The sequence below is a fragment of the Trichomycterus rosablanca genome, chromosome 1 (assembly GCF_030014385.1).
Source record: "Trichomycterus rosablanca isolate fTriRos1 chromosome 1, fTriRos1.hap1, whole genome shotgun sequence".
NCBI classification, from domain to species: Eukaryota; Metazoa; Chordata; class Actinopteri; order Siluriformes; family Trichomycteridae; genus Trichomycterus; species Trichomycterus rosablanca.
Genome location: NC_085988.1, coordinates 15,955,561 through 15,975,360, shown reverse-complemented (window position 1 = coordinate 15,975,360; position 19,800 = coordinate 15,955,561). Strand labels below are relative to the sequence as shown.

The 19,800-nt window shown below is 41.6% G+C and overlaps 1 protein-coding gene across 6 annotated transcripts in view; it reads left to right on the top strand.

The window, feature by feature from the left end:
• syngap1a (synaptic Ras GTPase activating protein 1a) overlaps positions 1–19,800 on the top strand; it is a 291,115-nt gene that overhangs the window by 231,908 nt on the left and 39,407 nt on the right. For all 6 annotated transcript variants that reach the window (XM_062986270.1, XM_062986112.1, XM_062986048.1 and 3 more), the window contains 8 exons: positions 504–657; positions 746–844; positions 7,344–7,583; positions 8,409–8,744; positions 9,732–9,876; positions 11,436–11,580; positions 14,011–14,247; positions 19,116–19,317. In XM_062986270.1, coding sequence (XP_062842340.1) covers positions 504–657; positions 746–844; positions 7,344–7,583; positions 8,409–8,744; positions 9,732–9,876; positions 11,436–11,580; positions 14,011–14,247; positions 19,116–19,317 — 1,558 coding nt within the window. The remainder of the gene's footprint in view (positions 1–503; positions 658–745; positions 845–7,343; positions 7,584–8,408; positions 8,745–9,731; positions 9,877–11,435; positions 11,581–14,010; positions 14,248–19,115; positions 19,318–19,800) is intronic.

Below are 19,800 nucleotides of genomic sequence, written 5' to 3'. Positions count from 1 at the left end.
ATTGTTCGCATATTAAGCTAACACAGTTAGCCTCAGGCCATTCAAAACAATAGGATAAAGCAGCACAACCCGCTAGCATGCCAGCTAATGTCTTAAATAAATGACACTTGTGCACCTTTATACAAATTAAAAATCAATGAGAATTTATTTACATTTGAAAAGAACTCCGTTGGTTGCTCCACATTCGTTCACCATATTTGTCATTTTTTGTAAGAAAAGTTGTGCCACATTAAATGCTGGGATTGCCTTCACCACTAAGGAAATGACGGATGCTCCCAGTTATTCAGTCAGATGAGCACCTCAGTAGGCAGAAGTTTAAGGTATATAAGAATTTAGACATGCCTTCTTCTCGGGAGTGTAGGATGATGTAAAATGTCTCTATGTAGAGAGATCACCAGGTTTTCAGACACACCCCACACTGTTGGTAGAATTTTTATCTATAGATCACCTGCAGCCTTCACTATGTGTACTATTAATTAATTTATTTCTTTTTATCCTCAAAGAACCCGTCTGATGCAGAGCTTCAAGGAGTCTCATTCCCATGAGTCCTTGCTGTCGCCGAGCAGCGCGGCCGAGGCGCTGGACCTCACGCTGGACGAGGATGCCATCATCAAGCCCGTCCACTCCAGCATCCTCGGCCAGGAGTACTGCTTTGAGGTGTGTGTTCACTTCAAACTGTGAACTTTAAATCTAACCCTATGAGCTTGACCTTTGTTGACCTTTGAGGTGCGCGTGTTGCTTTTAGGTAACAACGGCATCCGGGACAAAGTGTTTTGCCTGTCGTTCAGCCGCCGAGAGGGACAAGTGGATCGAGAATCTGCAGCGAGCTGTTAAACCCAACAAGGTGGGACACTCGGTGTTAGCCTGACATCCATTAGTTTTTAATATTATTATACTATATATGGTCAAAAGTATTTGGACACCTGAACACAAGCTTGTTGGACATCCTGTTTCTAAACCTCTATGTGATCTTTTCAGCTAGAACAACAGCCACTCTTCTGAGAAGGCTTTTCACCAGACTTTGAATAATGCCTGTGGGAGTTTGTGCCCTTTCAGCCCAAAGTCCATAAATATGGCTGGGCACTGATGTCAGTCAAGAAAGTCTCAATTGATGTTCCAGTTCATCCCAAAACTGTTCGGTGGAGCTGAGGTCAGGGCTCTGTACAGGTCACTGGAGCTTTTCTTCATGTCTTTATAGAACTTGCTTTGTGCACAGGGACACAGTCATGCTGGAACAGAGAAGGGCCTTCCCTAAACTGTTGCTGCAGAGAGTGAAGCACATAATTTCCTTTAAATAATGGATGTATTACACCTGTTAGCAATTGTTGTGGCTAAAACAAATACGTTCAGAAATTAGAAGGGGTGTCCCAATACCTTTGTCCATATAGTGTATAAAAGTTCAGAGGTACAAAAGGTTCAAAAGGCACAGAGATGAGAAAACAGTGCTCTCAGGGTGTGTCTCTCCGTACACAACGCTGAGCTGCACTGCACTCGTCAAAGAGTGCATACAGTGTCGGAGGGGGCGTGGGTCAGCTTCGTTCTCCTCAATCAGAGCAGGGATCGGCATTGGTGGAGAGGAAGCATGATGCAATCGAGCAATTGGACGTGCTAAAAAGGGAGAAAAGGGGAGAAAATGCATAAAGAATATATATATATATGATAAAAAAAACAGTGCTGACCTGCTGAGACAACACAAAACACATAAAAACATCCTGTGGTATCTGGTACCAGGACACTAGCCGGTCCTTTAACTTATGTTGTGCATTTTAGCGCCATGTCTGTAAAGGTAAACAATGCACACATGTCCGGCCTGGATTTGTCTGACCAGCAGACCTACTATTGCTCTGATGTCCAGTTCCGATGCCTGTGTGACTATTATAGGTGCTTTTAATGATAGACAAGAGTTAGCACGGGCTCTTTGGCTCGCCTGCAGTCCCGTACACAGAAGGGTTCGATGCGCTGTGTGATATGACACATTCACCTCATCACCAGTGTTAAAACGATCTGCAGTCTGAGTCACAGTAGCTTCTCTGTTAGTCCCTACCGTACCATTTTCATCACAAAACATCTCATCAGCAGAACAAATAGATCATTTCTTGTATTATATTTTGCAGCACTGAGAAGTAAGCAAGCACAGTTGTGAAATTGATTGTGTCAGTTTCCTTTGTACACAAGCTCAGATTACCTTGATTCTTATCCTTTCTATTAAAGCCCATAATCAGACGTCTTTGAACAAGTAAATTTAATCTGCTCATCAGAAGCTCATTCAATAAATATGAACTTAACAAATACCGAGTAACTCTGAAATTTATAAATACTTATCAAAGATTCAACTTTTCACATTGATTTGTAATAAAAAACTTTGTATTAAATTTAGATCAAATGTAAAATAGAAGAATTTTTGAGCTTTGGTCACCACTGCATGTCGTGCCAGTTTTGGGATTTTAACTTCTGCAACTGTTCTTTTCTGAAACTGACGTCCAAAAAATGCTTTTGCCCAGAAAACCCACAATAAATATGCAAAATAAATATTTTCCCTAATTTTCCTCCCAATTTAGTCGTATCCAGTTACCCGATTGCATTACGCTTCCTCTTTACTGATGTTGACCTCAATCTGACTGAGGAGAGCGAGACTAACAGCCTCCTCTGACACGTGTGCAGTAGCCGACTGCATCTTTTCACCTGCAACAGGCGAGTTCATATGAGGATCAGCTTTGTGTACAGAGGGTGTGTTCGAAAACTTAGCGAGCTGCCTTGCTGTCTTTCTTTTTACATAGGCAGCTGCCTAAGTAGAGAGGATTCTAATAAGTCATCGACTTATAAGTGAGGTTATTCGAACACACTACTTAGACAGAGATTCTATTAGTTTTCGCTTACTAAGCTAACACAGTTAGCCTTATGCAATTCAAACCAATGGGATGGGGTGGCACAACCCGCTAGCATGTCAACTAACATCTCCCTCCGTGTACCGAAAATGGTTAAATTTGCTTACAAGCCCGATTTACACTACTCAGTTTGTTTCTCCGCACCGTTCGCCATGTTTTTTTGTTTTTTTTTGAGAAAAGTTGTGCCGCACTGAATGCTGGGATTGCCTTCACCACTAAGGCAGCATCGGATTCTCCCTTGTCAAAATAGCGTTCAGATTTAAGGTGCCTTACTAGGCAGCATTTAAGGTATCTAAGAATTCGAACAGTCTCCTTCTCGGGAGCGTAAGATGTTATAAAATGCATCTATGTAGAGAGCTCACTAGGTTTTAGAACACACCCATAGAGACACACCCTGATCAACGCATTATCAACTGTCTTTGTGCAGGCACCATCAAAGGTCATAAAAGCATCAGTTATGAGGAATCCCCTCCGGCATCCTACCTGTGAACGATCCAATCATTGTTTGTGTAGGCGCCCAGAGTTTGAGATGTCAGCTCTGGTGTGCAGCGTTTTACCTAGTCTAGTCATATCCAATTTCCTGATCACATTTCACTTCTTATACTGCTGCTAACCTCCAATCCTGAGCAAAGGTTGCCATGCCTAGCATGCACCCCATCCGACACGTGCAGTAGCCGACCGCTTCTTTTCACCTGTACGAGTTGGGATCATATAGAGATCCGAATCGCGCACAGAGAGTCGCCATTATCCCCCATCTCAGGTCATAATTGCAGCAGTTATGAGGAATCCCAGCAAACGTTCCCATTTGCGGACGAGCTAATCAGTCTGTATAAGCGCCCGGCCTGCCGGTAGCAGAACTGAGATTTGAACTAAAAAAAGACTACCATAACATACTTTTGACTTTATCTGAAAACTGTGGATGACTTATGAAAATGGTTTCAGACAAATGCTTAAATACCCATCAGTCTGTCCAGCATCTGTCCACTGTCATTGCTCACCAGTAAATCCATATGATGAAATGAACCAGTATAATAAAATAATAGTATATAATATACTATTTATTAAGATTTTTAACATCATGTTTTACACTTTAGTTACATTCATGACAGGTAGTTACTGGTTACACACGATTCATCAGTTTGCAAGTTTAATATCAAACACATTCATGGACAGTTTTGTATCGCTAGTTCACCTCACTTGCACATATTTGTACTGTGGGATGAAACCGGAGCTCCGCGAGGAAACCCACACAGACACGGGGAGAACATGCAAACTCCACACAGAAAGGAACTCCACCTGGGGATTGAACCCAGGACCTTCTCACTGTGAGGTGACAGTGCTATACACAGAGCCACCGTGCCACCCTTATTTAAAATAAAGAGCTCAGGCAGTGAATAACAGAATCCACCAGTTATGGTGCTGGACTAGAAATTAGAAGGTTGTCAGTTAAAGCCCCACCACCACCACCAAGTTGCCACTCTTGGGCCCCTGAGCAAGACATCTGAGCCCTAATTGCTTGAATTATAATCAGTCATGATTGTAAGTTGCTTTGGTGCTGTAAATGTAACAAAACAAAACATTAAAACCCTCTGCTGGGTTTGAAACGCCCAAAACAAATAAAATCTCTGATGTAACAGGCTGTAATACACTCGAAATTTAGAGTGTTTTTAACGTGTCTTTTTTATATTGAAGCACTGAGTATGAGTTGTTGTTGCAATAGCAAAGCGGGCTGTGATTACGCTAGGCTGGCTAATTAACTCATCTGTTATAAAAGCAAATTAATTTCGTGCAGCTGTTTGCTACAATTATTGAAAGGAGAATTGGGGCTGTGTCTCAATTTTGCTGGTGTGATTATAATTACGGCTGAATAATGACTGCAGCCAGATGCGAGAGGATCTGTTCAGGCTGAATATTAAGCCACTTTAAAAATAGGTGGAATTCAACCATGAGGCAGGGCTAGAAAATCTTCCCACGAGGGTCACCAGCAGGTTGACTATTAATGAACTCCAATGCTGAATTTTAAAGTGTGATTCAGATGATTCAGCCTGCACCTGTAATGCTGTAATTCAAGCCCGTCTACAGGTCTGGGGGTGAGGGTGTGGGTGGGGGTTCCTGCCGTTGTAAAACTTTCCTGTCATATTAACAACTGATGGGAACACTGACAAATCCTAACTTTACACCAAGTTAGTGAGTGGAATATATTCATTTATCATTTTTACATTAGTATATGGAGGAGGGGCAGTTTGAGCATATCTGAATATTGGTGCGGGCAACCTAGCAAGACCCTAACACCTGATATTCAATAGCAGCCACCTAGCAACACCCTAACACCTGATATTCAATAGCAGCCACCTAGCAACACCCTAACACCTGATATTCAATAGCAGCCACCTAGCAACATTTACATTTACATTTTCATTTACATTTTCAGCATTTAGCAGACGCTTTTATCCAAAGCGACTTACACAATGAGCGGAACACAATGAGCAATTGAGGGTTAAGGGCCTTGCTCAAGGACCCAACAGTGGCAACTTGGTGGTGGCGGAGCTTGAACCGGCAACCTTCTGTTTACTAGTCCAGTACCTTAACCACTGAGCTATCACTAGCAACACCCTAACACCTGATATTCAATAGCAGCCACCTAGCAACACCCTAACACCTGATATTCAATAGCAGCCACCTAGCAACACCCTAACACCTGATATACACTATATTGCCAAAAGTATTCACTCACCCATCATTGAATTCAGGTGTTCCAATCACTTCCATGGCCACAGGTGTATAAAACCAAGCACCTAGACATGCAGACTGCTTCTACAAACATTAGTGAAAGAATGGGTCGCTCTCAGGAGCTCAGTGAATTCCAGTGTGGTACTGTGATAAGATGCCACCTGTGCAACAAGTCCAGTCGTGAAATTTCCTCTCTACTAAATATTCCACTGTCAGTGGTATTATAACAAAGTGGAAGCGATTGTGAACGACAGCAACTCAGCCACGAAGTGGTAGCCACGTAAAATGACAGAGCGGGGTCAGCGGATGCTGAGGCGCATAGCGTGCAGAGGTCGCCAACTTTCTGCAGAGTCAATCACTACAGACCTCCAAACTTCATGTGACCTTCAGATTAGCTTAAGAACAGTGTGTAGAGAGCTTCATGGAACGGGTTTCAATGGCCGAGCAGCTGCATCCAGGCCTTACATCACCAAGCGCAATGCAAAGTGTCGGATGCAGTGGTGTAAAGCATGCCGCCACTGGACTCTAGAGCAGTGGTGACGTGTTCTCTGGAGTGACAAATCACACTTCTCCGTCTGTCAATCCGATGGACGAGTCTGGGTTTGGCGGTTGCCAGGAGAACGGTACCTGTCTGACTGCATTGTGCCGAGTGTAGAGTTTGGTGGAGGGAGGACTATGGTGTGGGGTTGTTTTTCAGGAGTTGGGCTCGGCCCCTTAGTTCCAGTGAAAGGAACTCTTAATGCTTCAGCATACCAAGAGATTCTGGACAATTTCATGCTCCCAACATTGTGGGAACAGTTTGGGGATGGCCCCTTCCTGTTCCAACATGACTGCGCACCAGTGCACAAAGCAAGGTCCATAAAGACGTGGATGAGCGAGTTTGGTGTGGAAGCACCTGATATTTAATAGCAGCCACCTAGTAACACCCTAGCACCTGATATTTAATAGCAGCCACCTAGTAACACCCTAGCACCTGATATTTAATAGCAGCCACCTAGTAACACCCTAGCACCTGATATTCAATAGCAGCAACCTAGTAACACCCTAGCACCTGATATTTAATAGCAGCAACCTAGTAACACCCTAGCACCTGATATTCAATAGCAGCAACCTAGTAACACCCTAGCACCTGATATTTAATAGCAGCCACCTAGTAACACCCTAGCACCTGATATTTAATAGCAGCCACCTAGTAACACCCTAGCACCTGATATTCAATAGCAGCAACCTAGTAACACCCTAGCACCTGATATTTAATAGCAGCCACCTAGTAACACCCTAGCACCTGATATTTAATAGCAGCAACCTAGTAACACCCTAGCACCTGATATTTAATAGCAGCCACCTAGTAACACCCTAGCACCTGATATTCAATAGCAGCCACCTAGTAACACCCTAGCACCTGATATTTAATAGCAGCCACCTAGTAACACCCTAGCACCTGATATTTAATAGCAGCCACCTAGTAACACCCTAGCACCTGATATTTAATAGCAGCAACCTAGCAACACCTTAGCAACCACATTGAATACCAATATTCACAGCGAATCACCTTCTGTTGTACATCTAACCATCAATCATCAGTGCAGATTCTTTGGTTCCAGCGACTAATAATTGAGAGTTTACTCTGAAGCTTTGAATTAAAGTCCACATGCAGGTTTAGTCTTTTTCCTAACTGTCATAATTCTTGTATAATGTGATTTCTTTGTTTATTTCATTTCCCCGCAGGATAACAGTCGTCGGGTAGACAATGTACTTAAGCTGTGGATCATCGAGGCGCGGGACCTACCGCCTAAAAAGCGCTACTACTGCGAGCTGTGTCTGGATGACATGCTGTTTGCACGTACCACCAGCAAGCCTCGTACCGACACAGTGTTCTGGGGCGAGCACTTCGAGTTCAACAACCTCCCTGCTATCAGAAGCCTTCGACTGCACCTCTACAAGGAGACCGACAAGAAGAGGCGCAAGGTTCGAATGCTAGTGATGCTGTTGTAGCTAAGCTAGGCTAAATGCTAAATGGATTTAGGCATAGCCATGTCTGTAACATACTGTATTTTTACTGCCGTACATGATTAGTGTTATATTTGGTATTTTTTAACAAATCTTTAATAATAATAATTATAATAATAATGAAAATAATGTAATAATAATAATAATAATGAAAATAATGTAAAAATACTACTAATAATAATAATGAAAATAATGTAAAAAAAAATTATAATGAAAATAATGTAAAAAATAATAATAATAATAATAATTATGAAAATAATGTAAAAATAATAATAATAATGAAATAATAATAATAATGAAAATAATGTAAAATAATAATAATTATGAAAATATTGTAAAAATAATAATAGTAATGAAAATAATGTGAAAATAATTACAATAATAATAATGAAAATAATGTAAAAATAATAATAATTATGGAAATAATAATAATAATGAAAATGTAATAATAATAAAAATAATTAAAATAATAATAATAATAATAAAAAAAATAATAATGATAATAATAATAATATAATAAGAATAACAATAATGGAAATAATAAAAACAATAATGAAAATATAATAATGAAAATAAAAATAATAATAATTATAATAATAAAAATAATGATGATAATAATAATGAAAATAATGTAATAACAATGATAATAATAGTAAAAATGAGACTAATAATTAAAATAATAATGATAATAATAAAAAAAATAATTTAATAATAATTATATTAATATTTATTATTATTATTATTATTATTTATTAATAATCAAGGCTGATTTTTTTTTACCAGGAGAAGAGCACATACCTCGGCTTGGTCAGCATCCCCATTTCAAGCATCACAGGACGTCAGTTTGTGGAGCAGTGGTACCCCGTCATCCAGCCCAGTGTTCTCGCCAAGGGTGGTGGCGTGGGCAGCGGGAAGGTCATTAACGCCTCTCTGCGGCTCAAGTCTCGCTACCAGACGATGAGCATCTTGCCCATGGAGCTGTATAAAGAGTTTGCGGAGTATGTTACTAATAATTATCGCACCTTGTGTGCTGTTCTGGAGCCACTCCTGAGCGTCAAGAGCAAAGAGGAAGTGGCCTGTGCCCTGGTGCACATCCTACAAAGCACCGGCAAGGCCAAGGTTCGTCATTTCTCTTCCTGCTTAGCTCGGGGTGGTTAACAGATGTCGTAAGTGGCCTGATGTAGTGTAGTTAGGGTTTCCAAAAAAGACTTTAAAACATTATTGGAAATTAGATGATAGAAAGATAGACAGATAGATAGACAAACAGACTGACAGATAGAGATAGATAAATAGATAGATAGATAGATAGATAGATAGATAGATAGATAGATAGATAGATAGATAGATAGATAGATAGATAGATAGATAGACAGACAGACAGACAAACAGACTGACAGATAGAGATAGATAGATAGATAGATAGATAGATAGATAGATAGATAGATAGATAGATAGACAGACAGACAGACAGACAGACAGACAGACAGACAGACAGACAGACAGAAGGACATAAGGACAGATAGATAATCTGATAATCACATGACTGGTGAGGTATATTCTGATAATCACATGACTGGTGAAGTATATTCTGATAATCACATGACTGGTGAGGTATATTCTGATAATCACATGACTGGTGAGGTATATTCTGATAATCACATGACTGGTGAGGTATATTCTGATAATCACATGACTGGTGAGGTATATTCTGATAATCACATGACTGGTGAGGTATATTCTGATAATCTGATAATCACATGACTGGTAAGGTATATTCTGATAATCACATGACTGGTGAGGTATATTCTGATAATCACATGACTGGTGAAGTATATTCTGATAATCACATGACTGGTGAGGTATATTCTGATAATCACATGACTGGTGAGGTATATTCTGATAATCACATGACTGGTGAGGTATATTCTGATAATCACATGACTGGTGAGGTATATTCTGATAATCACATGACTGGTGAGGTATATTCTGATAATCACATGACTGGTGAGGTATATTCTGATAATCACATGACTGGTGAGGTATATTCTGATAATCACATGACTGATGAGGTATAATTTGATAGAAATCTGTGTTTTGCTCCTGCAGGATTTTCTGTCAGACATGGCTCTGTGTGAAGTGGATCGTTTTATAGACCGAGAGCATTTGATCTTCAGGGAGAACACACTGGCCACCAAAGCCATAGAGGAGTACCTCAAACTCGTTGGGCACCGCTACCTTAAAGACACCATCGGTAAAGTGCTCAGGGTGGTGATGGTTCGGATGAATTTTCTACATCTGTTCAGGAACATTATTTGGATGTAGTTCATTATTTGGTATTATTTGGTTCTGTTTCAGGAATTTAAAAAAGCACCTAATTTATACATTTTTTACATTTCTTTTTTTACCTTTTGGATTTTTTTTTTTTTTTAATATGCATTCCCCCCCCCCCTTTAGTGCATCCAATTGCCCAATTGCATCATGCTTCCTCTTTGCCTATGCGGATCCCTGCTCTGACCAAGGAGATCAAAGCTAACCCACGCCCCCTCCGACACATGGGCAGCAAGCCGTATGCATCTTATCACCCACACATTGACGAGTGTTGTGCCACCTAGCGTTGTGTACGGAGAGACACACCCTAAGAGCACTCTTTTCTCATCTATGTGTAGGCGCCTCTAATCAGCCAGCAGAGGTCGTAACTGCACCATTCTGACAGAGAGAGACCCCTATCCGACTTAGTCCCGCCCATCTGAACAACAGGTCAGTTGTTGTTCATGTGACCGCTCAGCCTCAGCCAGCAAGGCAGAGTTGAGATTCGATACGATGTATTCGAGATCCCAGCTCTGGTTCCAGCGTGTGTTTGTACCACTGCGCCACCTGAGCGGCTTGGATTTATTTTAGTACCTTTTACATTTTTGGTTCATTCCTCATTCCAGGGTCTGTTTTTGCCCTGTGAGCCTTTAATGTTGATGTTTGTAAATAAAGGCTGAGCAATTTATAAGCTCAATTAAATTCATTAAAATATTAAATACAGTCAATTCAGTCGAATTTAAGTTTTTCTTTGTTCTCTTTTGTCTCCCGATCTAGTTGTCTCCAATTCCCCTTCTCCTCCACCCCCACCTATACAGAGGAGGGCTGTACCTAACAGGTGCCCCCTCAGACACGTGTGCAGTTTCTAACTGCTTCTTTTCACCTGCACCAGGCAGGTTTACACAGGGTATCAATATACTGCGTACGGAGAGCTATGCTCTGCTCTCTATTATTCACCGTCTCAGGTACTATCAACCAGCCAGCCATTCTCACTTTTAGCCAATCATGTCTGCCAGACGCCCGGCTGGTCGATAGCAGAGCTGAGATTTTAGCAGGTGGGCAAGTGTGTTTTATTGCTGCACCACCCGAGCGCCCATGAATTCAAGATTTAAGTGTACATCCAGAACAAAAATTTACGAACCCTTTTATGGAATATGTATGTCATTCTTGGTGCTAGTAAACACGCTGGCTGAAGAATGGCTAACACTATCACACACTCCTATCGACACTAGTGCCATCATCAGACGCATCGTCTCACCTGCCTGTAATGGAGTCTCATAAAGAGCTGCATCACCCAAATTAAATTGACATTATGGACATTAATTTACCACTAAATACTTTAGCAGCTGTGTTTATGTTTTTGGCAGAACATTGTTGTTGTATTTTTAAAAGAACTTAGTTTCCTGAACAGCTAAAGGAGTTGACCATGCCACCTTAAATGAATATTGATAACGCTGATAATGATTATGATGAAGTCTCATTCATGTGTGTGTATGTGTGCAGGTGAGTTTATCCGTGCGCTGTACGAGTCTGAGGAGAACTGCGAGGTGGACCCCATGCGAACCCCACCCTCCATGCTGCCAGACCACCAGGCTAACCTACGCATGTGCTGCGAGCTTGCACTCTGCAAGATCATTAACTCCCATTGGTCTGTTTTCCCCACTGACACCTCGTACCTTGTGTCCTCTTTTTAAAGCTTTAAAGACTGTTTGATAAATTTGGTCTGGACGAGCTATTAAAAACGTTTGGGATTGTTTGCATCAGTTGTGATACAAGGCTTTTTATCCAGTGCTCTTTTCAGTGAATGGGCACAAATTCTCACATATACAATCAAAAATCATAATACAGAAAGGTGGAAGCTGTTACAGCTTTATTGTTTCATGGTCAGAGGCAATAGTTCACATACTTTTGGCCGTATAGTGTATACCATTTTTATTCTATATGATATTAAGTTTGACTTATTTAGTTGCTAAAGTCCCATGATGGACTGGCATCCTGTCCAGTTTATTGTGCCTTCCGCCCAGTGGTTCCAGGCAGAGATGTTCACAAGTCACATAATATGAGTCTGAGTCAAGTCACGAGTCTTTACACTAGAGTCCGAGTCAAGTCACGAGTCTTTACACTAGAGTCCGAGTCAAGTCACGAGTCTTTCGGCTAGAGTCCGAGTCAAGTCACGAGTCTTTAGGCTAGAGTCCGAGTCAAGTCACGAGTCTTTAGGCTAGAGTCCGAGTCAAGTCACGAGTCTTTACGCTAGAGTCCGTGTCAAGTCACGAGTTTTTAGGCTAGAGTCCAAGTGAAGTCACAAGTCTTTACGCTAGAGTCTGAGTCAAGTCACGAGTCTTTACGCTAGAGTCTGAGTCAAGTCACGAGTCTTTAGGCTAGAGTTCGTGTCAAGTCACGAGTTTTTAGGCTAGAGCCCGAGTCAAGTCACAAGTCTTTAGGCTAGAGTCTGAGTCAAGTCACGAGTCTTTAGGCTAGAGTCCGAGTCAGGTCACAAGTCTTTAGGCTAGAGTCCGAGTCAAGTCACGAGTCTTTACGCTAGAGTGCGAGTCAAGTCACAAGTCTTTACGCTAGAGTACGAGTCAAGTCATGAGTCTTTAGGCTAGAGTCCGAGTCAAGTCACAAGTCTTTACGCTAGTTCGAGTCAAGTCACAAGTCTTTACGCTAGAGTACGAGTCAAGTCACGAGTCTTTAGACTAGAGTGCGAGTCAAATCACAAGTCTTTACGCTAGTTCGAGTCAAGTCACAAGTCTTTACGCTAGAGTACGAGTCAAGTCATGAGTCTTTAGGCTAGAGTCCGAGTCAAGTCACAAGTCTTTAGGCTAGAGTCCGAGTCAAGTCACGAGTCTTTAGGCTAGAGTCCAAGTCAAGTCACAAGTCTTTAGGCTAGAGTCTGAGTCAGGTCACAAGTTTTTAGGCTAGAGTCCGAGTCAAGTCACGAGCCTTTACGCTAGAGTCCAAGTCAAGTCACGAGTCTTTAGGCTAGAGTCTGAGTCAAGTCACAAGTCTTTACACTAGAGTCCGAGTCAAGTCACGAGTCTTTACGCTAGAGTCCGAGTCAAGTCACGAGTCTTTACGCTAGAGTCCGAGTCAAGTCACGAGTCTTTAGGCTAGAGTCCAAGTCAAGTCACGAGTCTTTAGGCTAGAGTCTGAGTCAAGTCACGAGTCTTTAGGCTAGAGTCCGAGTCAAGTCACGAGTCTTTAGGCTAGAGTCCGAGTCAAGTCACGAGTCTTTAGGCTAGAGTCTGAGTCAAGTCACAATTCTTTAGGCTAGAGTCCAAGTCAAGTCACAAGTCTTTAGACTAGAGTCCAAGTCAAGTCACAAGTCTTTAGGCTAGAGTCCGAGTCAAGTCACAAGTCTTTAGGCTAGAGTCTGAGTCAAGTCACGAGTCTTTAGGCTAGAGTCCAATTCATGTCACAAGTCTTTAGGCTAGAGTCTGAGTCAAGTCACGAGTCTTTAAGGTAGAGTCCAAGTCAATTCACGAGTCAATATAATATACACAAAACATATATTGGAAATGTAGCATAGAAATAAACAAATAATATGTAAGTTTAGATAAAAAACAACAACAGATTAACGACTGTATTCTGCCGTTTTACTTCATGCCTTTACTTTCCTAGTCATTGTGCAAATGAATGTCATTTCCGTAACAAGAAGGTTCCAGTTAAAAGCTTAAACTGATACATTTTGTTTTCATTGTAAAACAAAAGCAGGCAATAAATCACGGCACAGCAGCCAAAATCCAAAACACAGCAAAAAAAATCATAACCACTGCTTACCTTAGCTTATGTTCTTCCAGATGCTATTAAATTTATAACCGTGTGTTGTTCCATTAGGAATATAATCCGTTATGTTGTAAATGTGCTTAAAATTAAAAACCTTTCCTGGTTGTGAAGTAAAACACGAACACGTTAGAAAGCCAATCAAGCGTTTCATCTGTGTGACGCAAACTGAATAAATGCAAATAACAGCATTTCTTACTAAAAATTCTGATCAGAATGTTGTAACTTTGAGCTCTGCTTTAAGGGAGCTTTAAGAAATAACTCAAGAAATTCTCCTTTGTTTCTTCATCTGCAGTGTTTTTCCACGAGAGCTGAAGGAAGTCTTCGCATCATGGCGCGTCCGCTGCGCCGAGAGAGGCCGCGAGGACATCGCAGACCGGCTCATCAGTTCCTCACTGTTCCTGCGCTTCCTGTGCCCCGCCATCATGTCTCCATCGCTGTTCAACCTGACGCAGGAGTATCCATCAGAGCGCACGTCCCGTACCCTCACGCTCATCGCCAAGGTGGTGCAGAGCCTGGCCAGCTTCTCCAAGTCAGTCACTAGAGTCCACTGCCATCCAGGCCGGACCCATGCTCATCATCATACTCACTGTCCAGGCCTAAAACATACACACTGTCCAGGCCCAACTCATACTCGCTGTCCAGGCCTAAAACATACTCACTGTCCAGGCCCAACTGTCTACCATCAAGGGTCAAAGCATATTTACTGTTCTCATCCAAACCATACTAACTCTTTAGGTCCAAACCATACCTACCAACTGTCCACATCCAAACCATATTCACCTCATCTGATCCAAATCATACTCAATGTTCTCATCCAAAATATGCTAACCATCAAGGTCCAGTACTGTCCAGGTCTAGTGCATACTTGCCATCTAGAAAACTCAAGGCAAATTATTTTGTATAGCGCTTTTTACAGTGGACATTGTTTTGAAGCAACTTTACAGGATCCAGGACCGACGGACCAAAAACCCCATTGAGCAAGCAGAGGGCGACAGTGGCAAGGAAAAACTCCCTTAAAATTACAGGAAGAAACCTTGAGAGGAACCAGACTCAGCAGGCACCCCCATCCTCCTTAGGTGGCTTGGAGAATAATTTGAATAAATTTGATGCATACACAAAATTAAATAGAACTAAAAGTTATGACTAGCAAAAAAAATAATTGGAGTTCTTTATTCAGTCCAGTTCGTATATAGGCGTAAACCATCCTCCATGTCCTCATCCCAATCAAGTTTACAATCCAGGCCACAGCGTACTGTTTGTTCCTATCCAAAACATACATCCAGTCCACGCCCAGTTCATATTTACTGCCCACATCAAAACCATACTCACCACCAAGGTCCGTCCATATTCTGTGGTGTAATCTAGGCTTAAATGATAACTGCTAATCCAGACCCCCAACCATACTCACCAAACCATACCTCTCGTTAAATTCAAGCATTCCTAGCCATACATACCATCCAGGCCCAACCCATGCTAATCATAATCAATAAATCTTAATATTTTTCCTCGACCGGAACGAAATGTGAACATTATTTATTTTTACCTCCTGTACAAAAAATTTTCTACTGATGAACACAGTTTGAATTTTATATCTTTTAAAACAGGTAATATTTATTTAACAGCACTGTTCTTACTTGAGAAACAAGTGAAATTAGAAGACCCAACATTTTCCTGGCTGTCTTTCAAAGCATGTCCAGTTTGCTACATAGTGTGTTAACAAACTATTAGTGGTCACTTCACCCCTGAGAAACAGTTTGATTGACAGCAGGTAAGCGACAAGCACTTCCTGTGTATTGTACCTACGCTTTCCGTCAGATCGGCCATTTGTAAATTTGTTTCGGCATTGGTAAAAGTGTTTCAGCTCTTGTAAATTTGTTTCGGCATTGGTAAAAGTGTTTCAGCTCTTGTAAATTTGTTTCGGCATTGGTAAAAGTGTTTCAGCTCTTGTAAATTTGTTTCGGCATTGGTAAAAGTGTTTTACCTGTTGTAAATTTGTTTTTGTTTTAATTGTAAATTTGTTTTTGTTTTAGTTGTAATTTTGTTTTCTAAAATGTTAATTTGTTTTGCACTTCTCGGCCACCGTAAGAAGGGGCATGGAGTAGGCAAATATGTCCTCTTGTAATACAGTCGGGATCCCCAGCAATAGAAGAAGAATTGGCTAAATAAGGAGAAAAAGGGAGAAAATGCATAAATAAATAGAAAAAAAAATACATTTACACCATTTACACAGTTTTATTCAAAGCAACTTACAATTGTGATTAAATACAATTTAGGCTAATGAGGATTAACAGCAGTAACTTGGCTGTGATGGGGCTTGAACCAGGGATCTTTTGATTGCTAGTCCAGTACCCTAACCACAGAGCTACCACTGCATGCATATTTTCCAAACTTTGATTACATCAGAATAATGTCTGGCACAAACGTGACTTGTCATTCAATATGAGAAAAAGAACAGTTTCAGAAATGATTTCAATTCCAAGACACAGAAACACTGGTACAACCTGGGCTAGGTCAGATTGTAACATAAAAAATGGTATCTGTGCCCTTCCGGTTCCCCCAACTCATACATACAACCAGCTTTGCAATAATCACAATTTGGATCATGTCTTGGGACAAAAGTATCTATTTGGACATGGCAATAGGAGAGAAAAGGAAAGAAAAAAATAAACTAAACTTTAAATCACTTACAAAGCTCTATTGTTAGCCTCAATTCAACATGTTGGGGAGAACCGGAAACGCAATGGAAACACGTCACTAGCAAAACATCCCCCTTCATCTTCCCAGACGTCTCCTTTTTATAGGCGTCTCCCCTTGGTGGTAGCTTTGTGCATCTTTATCCTCTTCCACAAATCTGTAAAACAGGGAAAACCTTCCTACACAAAACACGTTATGACCCAGAGGGTCGTAACAAACACACATTTAAGCTCTGACAACTGGACCAAAAACATGCTTAGCATTCAAGCTTCTCCAATAATCAGTAATTTCTAGCATCATACTCTATGTCCTCGACATAAGCAAACTCCAGCGTCCCTACCAAACCCTTTTATTGTACAGGCTCAAACCATAGTCTCTGAATTCCAACATCCCTGTCCAACCATACTTTCCATCCATAACCATCCATAACTGAACCATAATGACTTCATTCCAGCTTTTCAACCTATCAAACCCAATTCAGCAGCAAAGGATATAATCATTACAGTCTCCAACCATTTAGGACTGGACTACACTCGGGGTCTGGCGTAACCCCTGCTCATTAAAATCCATCTCAGACCAGGCTGGTCCAAAAATACAGGACATTTAAACCATTCATCATTCGGGAATCATTCTTCTAATTAACGTCCTCACAGTGAGTCCTGACACATGACATTAGAAACTGACCCCATGGCACATACAGTGGGGTCAAAAAGTATTTAGTCAGCCACTGATTGTGCAAGTTCTCCTACTTAGAAAGATGAGAGAGGTCTGTAATCATCATAGGTACACTTCAATTATGAGAGACAAAATGAGAAAAAAAATCCAGGAAATCACATTGTAGGATTTTTAAAGAATTTTTTTGTAAATTATGGTGGAAAATAAGTATTTGGTCAATAACAAACAAGCAAGATTTCTGGCTCTCACAGACCTGTAAGTTCTTCTTTAAGAAGCTCTTCTGTCCTCCACTTGTTACCTGTATTAATGGCACCTGTTTGACCTCGTTATCTGTATAAAAGACACCTGTCCACAGCCTCAAACAGTCAGACTCCAAACTCAACCATGGCCAAAGAGCTGTCGAAGGACACCAGGAAGAAAACTGTAGACCTGCACCAGGCTGGGAAGAGTGAATCTACAATAGGCAAGCAGGTTGGTGTGAATAAATCAACTGTGGGAGCAATTGTAAGAAAATGGAAGACATACAAGACCATTGATAATCTTCCTTGGGGTCAAGATCTCATCCCGTGGGGTCAAAATGATCATGAGAACGGTGAGCAAAAATCCCAGAACTACACGGAGGGACCTGATGAATGACCTGCAGAGAGCTGGGACCAAAGTAACAAAGGCTACCATCAGTATACACACTACGCCGAGAAAGACTCAAATCCTGCAGTGCCAGGCGTGTCCCCCTGCTTAAGCCAGTACATGTCCAGGCCCGTCTGAAGTTTGCCAGAGAGCAAATGGATGATCCAGAAGAGGATTGGGAGAATATCATGTGGTCAAATGAAACCAAAATGGAACTTTTTGGTAAAAACTCAACTCGTCGTGTTTGCAGGAAGAAGAAGAACCCAAGAACACCATACCTACTGTGAAGCATGGGGGTGGAAACATCATGCTTTGGGGCTGTTTTTCTGCAAAGGGGACAGGACGACTGATCCGTGTTAAGGGAAGAATGAACGGGGCCATGTATCGTGAGATTTTAAGCCAAAACCTCCTTCCATCAGTGAGAGCATTTAAGATGGAACGTGGCTGGGTCTTCCAGCATGACAATGATCCCAAACACACCGCTCGGGCAACGAAGGAGTGGCTCCGTAAAAAGCATTTCAAGGTCCTGGAGGTCTCCAGACCTCAACCCCATAGAAAATTTGTGGAGTCCGTGTTGCCCAGCGACAGCCCCAAAACATCACTGCTCTAGAGGAGATCTGCATGGAGGAATGGGCCAAAATACCAGCTACAGTGTGTGCAAACCTGGTGAAGACTTACAGGAAACGTTTGACCTCTGTCATTGCCAACAAAGGTTATGTTACAAAGTATTGAGTTGAACTTTTGTTTTACACCATAATTTACAAATAAATTCTTTAAAAATCCTACAATGTGATTTCCTGGATTTTGTTTCTCATTTTGTCTCTCATAGTTGAAGTGTACCTATGATGAAAATTACAGACCTCTCTCATCTTTCTAAGTAGGAGAACCTGCACAATCAGTGGCTGACTAAATACTTTTTGGCCCCACTGTAGGTATGACCCATTCCAGCACCTTTCACGCCTGTCCTGTGAGGGACCTGTGATTTCTTGGGGACTGTACTTCATTATGAGCTTATAATTGTGTCTCGCTGTCCATTACATGTCCAGATTCACTGTCATTTAGCTTTGCTGTCCAGCATCGAAGCGTGTTTGTGTGAGGATGTGTGGTGAAGAGTTTAACTTCTGCTCTGTGGCCGTTCTGTCTGTCTCAGCATGGCGCTTATCATCTGTCTCTCTTTCTCTTCAATCCCTCCTTTTTTCTGTCCAACATCGAACCGCTCATCCCTCTCTCCATCATCTTTCTATCCCGTTTCTCTGTCATTCCGTCTCTTCCTGTCATCCTGTCCATCTTTTCTTCCTTTCTGTCTCTCTTCTCTTCTGCTTTCCATTCTTTCTCTCTTTTTTCCGTCCCTTTTTTCTTTCTCTCTCTCCCACACTCCTCTTTGCTCTGTGTATTCTGTAGGTTTAGCGGTAAGGAGGATCACATGATGTTTATGAACGAGTTCCTGGAGATGGAATGGGGCTCCATGCAGCAGTTCCTGTATGAGATCAGTAATGTGGATTGTGGTAGTAACGCGGGGGCGTTCGAGGGGTACATCGACCTGGGCCGTGAACTCTCCATCCTGCACAGCCTGCTCTGGGAGGTCATGGCACAGCTAAGCAAGGTAACAGCCACAACACTGCATCTGTAGGTGGACATTAACTTTATAAGCATACGATACGAGACGTGACATGACAAAGCAACTGGCTGTCATTCATTTTCAAAGATAGTGATTTCCAGCAACAGGAGGCAATGAGAACACTGGCAACGTCTATTCGCTGTGTAGATACTAGCTAGTAAAGTGCGCCACACTGTTCTGGCATTTTTTTTGTTGGTGTCAGTGGCGACTAAACCAATGACACTTCCGGTGGGAACACCGGGCGATGTGCGATCAGTGATTCAATCAGCAAGAGGCAAAAAATTGTGCCAGTCTGAATGTAGGGTTGCAGTATTAATGTCTGGAAGGTGCTTCCAGTTCCAGAAATGGTGCATTGTGGAAAGGTGGACAAATGAAAGAAGTTAGTAGGTTACTTTGAAATGAACAACCTTAAAACCACCTTAAATACCAGGTGGTTGAACCTTGGATGCAGTGGGGTGTTAACACATA